At 35.0% G+C, this 9,549-nt stretch overlaps 1 protein-coding gene across 2 annotated transcripts; it reads right to left on the reverse strand.

Annotated features, from left to right (window-relative positions):
- Nucleotides 1-1,882: 1,882 nt before the first annotated feature.
- LOC143606035 (uncharacterized) lies at nucleotides 1,883-4,330 on the reverse strand. Of its 2 annotated transcripts, XM_077081945.1 has the most exons (4): nucleotides 4,195-4,330; nucleotides 3,698-3,922; nucleotides 2,438-3,623; nucleotides 1,883-2,246 (listed from the first exon to the last, which is right to left on the reverse strand). In XM_077081945.1, exons 2-4 carry the CDS (start codon nucleotides 3,917-3,919, stop codon nucleotides 2,233-2,235), a joined length of 1,422 nt encoding a protein of 473 aa, XP_076938060.1. In that variant the 5' UTR covers nucleotides 3,920-3,922; nucleotides 4,195-4,330; the 3' UTR covers nucleotides 1,883-2,232. The 2 variants fall into 2 exon arrangements, with proteins under 2 accessions (XP_076938060.1, XP_076938059.1); XM_077081944.1 differs by lacking the exon at nucleotides 1,883-2,246 and having other exon boundaries at nucleotides 2,421-3,623.
- Nucleotides 4,331-9,549: the final 5,219 nt, after the last annotated feature.

A 9,549-nucleotide genomic window follows, 5' to 3' on the forward strand; every position in this document is an offset into this window, starting at 1 on the left:
TAATGATTTATCATTTATCATATGTTCTTACATCACACCGGATGTGTAGGCTTTATTACCACTTGTGTTGGGTCTACAGTTTTTTATTTATAAGATGGAAGATTAAAGTTGGTTATTATTGTGATTTGAAGAAGATATCGATACAAAAAATGTTGTTTATTTTTTTGTAAGTTTAATGATTTGTTTAGGATATTTGTTTGTTAGAATAGTTTTAAATAGATATGTGTTGGAATCAAAGTCTATGGGAGGTAACGTGGGCCTCAAGAATAAAGCTTTGTGGAGTCCTAACTTGTTAGGCAGCCTTTGCATGTTTTTATGCACAAAGCTTCGATGATTTTGGTGTGCTTTTGTTTTGTTTTGATTTGTATTGTTTGTGCAAAGTTATCAAATTGACATGTAGAGGTTTTTAACGGAACGGCAAGGTTTGGAAACCCTCCAATCGTCATATAAATTTTTATATATAAAACTTGCGTTTTTTAAAGAAAAATATGAGTTGGATTCCATATAGCTGTAATATGTATAGAAGAAATCTGTTAATATCAGGACAAAAAGTTCTTGTTCCGTCACTTTTTAAAATAGTCTTGATTAACATGCATGTTAGGAAATTGGTATAGACAATTTCTGTATGTCATGATATCCACCACATAGCAGGGTACCTAAAGTTAGTTGTAACAAAATGACATGATTTATAGTGTGGCCAAAAGGCCAAAAATACACCAAGTATGTTGTGACACAAGTTTGTTGTAGCATGTTTATCTGATCATGTTGGCAGTCACCAACCAACTCCATTCCTCCTCAATGTTGCCAACCAACACTGTCAACCGCGGCCTTGTAGATATCTTACTCCACCAAACAAGCTAGCATAGCTGCGATTAGTATCTTAGGTCGAATCATGGTACAAAGATACCACATCTTAAGATCAATACATATCTTATGTATTTTTGAAGTTAGTGTTTACCATTGTTGTAAAATTTATCTTTATATTATTATTTGTGATTGTAACAATTAACCATTCAACTTTACAAGTCAGAAGCACCCAAAAACTTGATTTTAAAAAGGGGACTTAGGATGTGGTGGAATCCATGGAGGCACAAAGAAACACAATGAGTTGAGAAATTATTTCAAAAAATCACTCAAGAAGTTATGTTGATTATAAAATTGGTCAGTAAGTGCATCAACTCTAGAAGTATGGTAAACCTCAATCTTTCAAGAATTTTGCTTAGAAGTGGTATTTGATCCAAAAAGATTATTTTTAATGATTATTTTGCAATGATGTTATGATATATAAATGTTACATGTTACATGTTAGGGTATGGGGTGGATTCGGGGAAGAACATGTACAAATTCTCATTATCGTCTAGCATATGTAGTATTTTATATTTTATAAAAATCCTATAAAACCAAATCATCTTCGTCAGCGCACTTGAACAAATATATCTAGGATAGAATCACAGGTTTTCGAAAGGTTATATATATACACATCATCCTGTAATCAATTAATCTATAGTATTCAACTTCTTTCTACTTTAATCATCTACTAATATCATTCTAATATGGGAAGAACAACCTTTATCCCACACTTGTTCTTCTAACTATTAAATGATCTCTCAAAAAAACTTTTGTGATTGCTTCAAAACAGTAATAATGGGATGTTTGGGTCAGTTTGAAGGCTTGTTTGTCCATAAAGGATACTATTGTCTTCACTTAAAAAGGTCAAATTATTTCATAGTTCAAATCAGACCCAAACATGACTAGACACCACTCAAGTAACCAACTTTATAGTTCAGTTCAGGTAAACTTACTGACTGGGAACCCTTGAAACATGTTTCACCAAACCAACAAGAATGTCAATGCAATTCTAAAAACAATGTCCGATGATAACAAGACGAAAACAGAATCTAAAATATAAAAATAAAAACAAGAGACAAGGAACTACATGTCTTTGCCATCTAAAAGGTAACAGATAAAGAAATCCATCATCTATCATTTTGTATGCATCACCAATTCACCAGAGATGCACGATGATACATATTTTCATCACTATATGCCGCAGACTGATGTTACATCTCACTCAAAAACACCAAAACTCTAAGTCAAAATCAAACTGTCAATCCTTAAAAGACACAAATATAACTCACTTATAATCCTAATCATCTATAGGAAAGCACCTTACTTTATGTCTCTTCGCCTGATACACCAAGACTCATCTATTATAGCAATTTGAACTCCAAACTATTCAAGAACTCCTGCAACAAACCAGATGCACAAATTAGAAATCGGGATTGTTCTTTTGTACGAATCTGAGCAGCGCATAGCTCATTCTCAGTGGATCATGGCACAAGGCCACTCTGCCACTTACAATACCACTGTCACATACTTAAAAGTCGCCTGCAAATGTTTCAAGTTCATTTATAACGCTTTTAATGAGTAATCATACCTCTGCTTGTTTGTCGTTTGGCTACATTATAACCATCAACATAACCAGGAGGACTTTTACTATGGCTGCCATCACCGCCACCACCTATCCCATAACCGCTAAACGAGCCAGGCCCTTCTTGCTCACTATTTCCTGACCGCCAAGTCGAGTCTCCACCATATAAAGAGCCGCCACTGCCACCACCACCACTTCCACGGCCATAAAAGTCTGAAAAAGGCCCGTCAAAGCCACCATTAGCAGCGCCATAAGATGATGTATGGACCTCACTAGCAGCAACGTTTCTACCAAACCCATAACCATTATCGCCTCCATAAACAAGATTCCCACTTTGAGAAGAAGCATTCGCGCCACCTTGATTTGCAATCGGATTAGAACCCCAACCGAGACCGGTATTTCCAAAAATACTCCCGCCGATAGCACTCGACCCGGTTGAATTCGACCCATAGTTAAACCCACCATTACCCCACAAATTCCGAGGATTTGAACTAAAGAAAGAAGCACTCCCTCCATTCCCTCCGCCATTCCCACCACCAATCACACCATCAAAACCGATAGGACCCGGAAACCGATTTGAATTCCCGACAAAATAAGGATTCTGGCCCGGGCCAGGACTCGGGCTCATTCCACATCCATAGCTCAAATTCCTATTATAGTTTAGGCTTGTCATTCCCGGGTCAAAGTTTAAACCCATCCCAAACGGGCCAAACCCACCTCTACCAGCCATCCTAACATCATAACCGCCAACCGGGCCAGGAGAGTACGGTCCTTGAGTGTAGCCATTAAGAAAGCCGCTGGCTCGACCCAAACTATAAGGATAAGCACCAACCATGGTTCGGCTAGGACTCGGCGATTGCTCTTTTGGGACCGCGCGTTTCACCTCAACCATTTTCCCGTTCAGTTCATGAAAAGTTTTCAAAAGTACATTGTCCACCGCATCTTCTGAATCAAATGTTATGAATCCAAATCCTCTTGGTCTTTGTGTGTTATGATCGTACATAACCACAGCATCTGTAACCGTACCAAATTGTTCAAAGTACCTTTTGAAATCAGTTTCAGTAACCGTTGAAGCTAAACCACCTACAAATATCTTTCTTGTTCGGTTCGGACCGGGTGAACTTTGAATGCTACCACTGTTTCTACTAATTGTACTCTGTTCTTCTCTAGGAACAGCTTTCTTTGCCTCAACCTAACATTTTAATAATAAAAAATTTAATCTTTAATTCAATTATTTCAATAACTCGATATAATGAACAAACTTACCATCCTGCCATCGATATGATGCTTCTCCTTGATGACTCTTTCAGCTACAGCAGGATCTGCAAAGACCACAAAGCCGAACCCACGGGCCCGGCCGGTGGTGTGATCCTTCATGATCACAGCTTCCAAAACCTCACCAAAAGTGCTGAAATATTCTTGCAAGCGTTCCTCATTCGTGTCCCACGCGATCCCACCAACGAATAGCTTTCCAAGATCCGATTGCATTTTCTGCACACCAAAATTAACCCATTAATCAAAAACCTAAAGTTTTCCCAATTTGCAAGATCACATATTTATTATCTAAACAAGCACAATTAATAAAACCCATCAGGATAATCCAAGTTCATAGCTTGAAAATGCAGATCAAATTAAAAAAGAAAAAAAAAGATTAATATCAGATTGAAACAAGAAAGCATCGGATCCCACGATGGTGATGATGAATTGGGATCTTGAATTGAATAAATATATGAAATTATGAATAGCCAGAGTTGAATGAATACCCTAATTGTGAATCTTGAAAGAAAGATTGAGATTTAAGATCTGAGAGGAGGAGATGTAATAAGAACTGAGGGCATGTTCATCTCATCCTCCTCGAAATAGCCCCCTTTCAATTGAATTGTGTTCAGATTTCAATTTGGATTTGGGGATTTTGATTTGTATTTGTGAAGGAACAATAATAATATCTTGGACGTAAATGTAAATGTAAATGTGAATGTAAAGAGGAGGGGTGTCGAAAAAGATTGAATTTTTATAATCAATTGGAATGATGGATGGATGAATATATACGATTGTGTGTGTGTGTGTGTGTGAGAGAGAGAGAGAGAGAGAGAGAGAGAGAATGATGTGATGAATGGATGCAAGCTTATATAGTTATTGGGAAAATGTTTGGCATTAGCATGTATATATGTATATGCATATGTAGTGTTTTAAAAACCGGTTTAAACCGGCCGGTTGAATCAATTAAATCGGATTTCGCACACTAGGTCGTTAATTTGAGTCTGGTATTTATGATTGGTTTGCTAGAACATCATACTGGCGGTTTTGTCTAAAATACCGGTTTTTGACGGCAAACTGGTTTTAAGCCCGATAAATTTTGATATTTGCGGCCCATATTTTTTCAAAAATACTTTTAACCCAACAATTAACATTCAAACGTGTAAACTTTAGGACTATCTTTTAAAAATTGATTGTTTTTGCATTATTTGTTTAATATGGATTAACTTTTGGATTATTTTTTGTTATAAGAATCATTTAGTTTTGGGTTATTTTTGGATTGAAGTTACGATTATAGGAAAATATAAGGTAAACTATTCAACCGGTTGAAACTCCTGGTATAACCCGGTTCAACCGGTTATACCATTTTTTAGTCCAATCCGGTACAAGTAAAATACATGTTTTTAAAACATTGTGTATATGTACATGTATTATAAATTTATAACGGTGAAAGAGTATTTTAAGAAACTATGCTAGTTTTTTGTAGTTTTTAAATCTAAAAATTGACTAACATGATTCAATAGCTATGATTTATTTTTAATGTTTCTAGAAAACTAATTATTTTTATAATAACCCCATATATATATATATATATATATATATATATATATATATATTACAGCGAGAAGTGGGAGAAGTAAATCTCATCCATTAATTTTGTTTGATCAATGGTCATTACTTAAAATGGCATTCTGGTAAATTTAGTTTCACCATTTTAATAAACTTTTAAATCAAAAGGTTATATTTGTAATTTTTTTTATCACAATTAAAAAAGAAACCGTGCATCTCATAATTAGTGAATTAATTCTTCCAATTAAAGTCACATTAAATCTCTCTTTCTAAAACCATTTAGTATTTTTGTTGTACTATATTTTGAAGGTTTACAAATGCTTTATCCAATCTTATGGATGATAAATATCTTATAATTATTTGCAAGAGTACATTGGCAAAACTTGTGAAACCTCTTGTATTCCTATAAAGTGTAGGTTCGTACATACACGCATACATACGTAGATACGTATGTACCTACGTCCCTACGTACGTACATACAAACATAAATATGTCGGTACGTACCAACCTACGTTCCTACGTGCGTACGCCCCTACATGTTGACATGCCAACGTGCCTACGTATGTACATGCCTATGTACATATCTACATATGTATATTTATAAAGTGTATGGTGTATGAATAAGTTTCATATGTTGTGTAGTATGGGTTCTGATATTTTAATGTGTACATTTTTTTAGTATGTTATGTTTGATACGTTGGACAAACAAGAACATAATCCAAAACTTATATCAAGTTAATTTTGATATATTGTGCATTCCCAATTCAGCCAAGGGAATCAAATTCTCGCATCATACACATACACATTAACAAAAAAATTAATTAAAAAAACTAAGTTAATATAAATTAGTATGTAACTTTCCATGAGTTATTACCTGCCATAAATAAAACAAACCATGTTTTACTAGTATACCCTTATTTGATATATAAAACAAAAAATAAAATAAAATTTGTGATTGGTCCAATTGACTTCTCGCACTTCTCGCAATAAGAAACACTTCTGAAATAAACCAAATCCTATATATATATATATATATATATATATATATATATATATATAGTATATATATATATATAGTCATGATTGATAGAGTGATGTTTGCGACGTTATGGTTCTTTTATTTATGATTGATCAAGGATCCTATGTTAAAAATATCAAATCTAGTTGTGTTAGTAGCGTGTGAATCACATCACACAGATCGTACAAAAGTTACATGAGTTGTATGATATTGTAATATGTGTTAGGGACTGTTATGTCATATGTGCCAATGTGTCATATGATAAAACGAAAAATGGTTATATGGGTCATATGACTTTGTCGGTGGTCACATTAGTCATTTTTTGTTAGTAAATATCATCATCCGACCAGTATGATAAATTAGTGGTGTGTAGATAGTGTGTTGGTCAGGTTTCTATAACAACAACGTTAATGAATGGTTGTGACCTCTTGTTAATGGGAACATTATAACTCATGGCACGCCAAATGTATAGAATGTGCCATTGAGAACTTGTAAGTTGTATCTGGTTTGCAATTTGTATATTTAACATACTTCATTTTTTTATTTGAAAGGTGTTTAATTGATACAAGTAGGTAACATGTTATTTTTTGCGTAAAGAAATGTGCGCTTACTTGTGCATTTTTCAATAATACAAGTGACACATAATAATAAGTTAGACACATCATTGTAATGTGTTAGATACATCATCGTAATGAAGGAATGATATGTATGTGTAAAGCTCATGACAATAGTGAATCGGGCGTGTAAACATGAACGCAATTGTAATGGATTTTGATATACCATTTTAATTAACAGTTCATCAAAACTCATTACGACGTACATTAATTTTGAAAAGTAAACACGCTATTGTAATAGGTTTGCATATTATCAAGCCATCGAACCCATTATCAATACTCGTGAGTCAAACATTGCTCCATGAGCAATAAGAGGAGTGAACAATATAAATTCAAACACACCATAGTCACGACTCATGGAGCGATGTTTGCGACGTTGTGGCTCTTTCATGATTTATGAAGGATCCTATAAAAAAAACTAGCTCTAATAGTGTACACGTTTATTTGTGTCATATTATAAATGTCGTACAATGACATATGAGTTGTATGATATCAATCAAGTACATGTGGGTCTGGTATATCATACGAACCATATGGTAGAGCAAAAAATGATCATACGAAACATATGACTTTGTCAGTGATCACATCAGTCATTAATTCGCTTGTCAATTACATCATATGGGTTGTATGGGTCACACATCATGTCTGACATGTAAGTGGTGTTTGGATAACGTGTTTGAGGTGTATCTATAGGGGCGACCTTAATGAACGGGGTATAATCATGTGTGAATGGGATCATTGTAAGTCATGGTAGGCCAAATGTATAGGTTTATCATTGGACTGTGAATTGTATTTAGTCTACAATTTGTGTAACATCCCGAAATTTTCGAGAATAATATTTTATATATTATTTATCTATGATGGAAAAGTTTACTTGATATAGTGGAGACTTAATAAAATAATAGAGATGGAATGTTAAGTAGGCTAATTGAATGGTAATTAATATGGACCAAAACGGACAGATGGGCCTTAGGTCTATGGGCTTAAGGGAGTATAAATACCCCTTAAACTTTAATCCTTTCAATTTTTTTATCCATCTCTACACCATAGCCTACACCTTGAAAAACACATACTAACACTCTCCTATATCCCGAGCCAAGATCCAAAGGTGGAAATCCAAACTCGTTGGTGCTTGAACGTTGTAACGAACCAAAACAACATCGAGACTAATCTGTGTACGTAAACTGACTCGTTTAAGGTACGTTTATAGTTAGAAATCGTCCACTTAGGTTCGGATTCGTGTAATAATCCTAGATCTGAGTATACGTGGTAAACACGAATCCAATGAAACAAAACTTACTGAAATTGGTTTATATTTGATGGGTTAATCGGTTGATAAACGAGCCGCGCCTATATACATAAATCGCACCTTTTAAAATGAGAGGTTTAAGTATTTGGACAGTCGGGGTTTGTAGGCGTTGGTTAGACGAATCCAATGATAACAAAATCATGCTGTTTGTCATGATTGAGGGATTAATTGCAGATCTAATAGGGTTGACTGCGTCTGTTCTTATCAATTTTGAGTTTGACCCCTTAGTCAAAGTTTGGATAAGAACATATGCTAATTCGTTATTATGAACGGATTAAGATCACGAATCTGGTAATTCGTTACTCGTCCATTCGTTCTGTCAAGATAACGATGAGCTCACGCAGTTCGTTATGTTAAGATAACAAATCAAGTTCGCTATATTATGATAACGAATCAAATGATTTGTTACTTACCCAATTCGCTATGTTAAATATAACGAACCAGATGATGACGAATGGAGGAAGATTACATGACGAATTAGATCAGGAAAGATGACGAATTAAGCTAACGAATCAGGACAACGAAGCAGGATAACGAATCAGATCATGTGCAGATAACGAATTAGGCTGTGTTCTGATAACGACTTAGGCTTAATTCGTTATAGCGATTGAGATGGCGAATTAGATAATAATTTAAAATCCTAACGAAAAATGTGATAAGACAGTAAATGAAAATAAATTTTTTCCAAGCTGACCTGGCAGCTCGACCCCAGCCAGGGGTTCTGCCCTTAGACCCTGCTAGGGGCTGTCGCCCCTAGAACCCTGCTGCCAAGGGCGCTGCCCCCAGACCCCCATTCGTTGAGGGTTGTAGTTGAACTAGAAATACGATATGGATAGTAATAGTTAATTGATATGTGCAATTGTTATACAGTTAGTCGCGCACAACTAAAGAAAGGAGTAATTGTTAACGGTGAACGTAACCGAGTTCATGTGAGTTTCTAGCCCCATTCTTGTTATATTTTCGGAGATGTGTGCATACTCGATGTGATTAGTTAATACACTTACCTTAAGTGGTAAGTGTATGCTATATATAGTATAATGGATAGATATGAATGATTGCTTATCGGTACGTGAACGATCTTCAGATATTGCGCGTACTGTCAGGTTATAAATAAAGATATGAATGTTATATGTAATGTATGGATGATGTATGAACGTTATGAATGAATGCTTGTCGGGACGTGGACGATATTTGGATATTGCACGTAACGACAGGGAGTATGATTGTTAAGTGAATGATGTGAAGAATGCCTAGAGTGTTCTTATGTTACGATGTAATTGTTATATATGCAAAGTAAGTGTATGCAGGTACAGGAACGGTAAATGAGTTCTACGTCTGACGTAGTAAGTTA

This window comes from Bidens hawaiensis, unplaced genomic scaffold (assembly GCF_021521415.1).
Source record: "Bidens hawaiensis isolate Kalapana, Puna unplaced genomic scaffold, B.hawaiensis_p1.1 tig00072625_1, whole genome shotgun sequence".
NCBI lineage: Eukaryota > Viridiplantae > Streptophyta > Magnoliopsida > Asterales > Asteraceae > Bidens > Bidens hawaiensis.

What these genes read in the sequence shown, in the direction of transcription:
- LOC143606035 (XM_077081944.1), bottom strand. Translation starts at nt 3,919, where the DNA reads ATGCAATCGGATCTTGGAAAGCTATTCGTTGGTGGGATCGCGTGGGAC. An exon ending in ATCATATCGATGGCAGGATG is followed by an intron (nt 3,624 to 3,697) that starts GTAAGTTTGTTC and finishes TTAAAATGTTAG; the next exon opens with GTTGAGGCAAAGAAAGCTGT.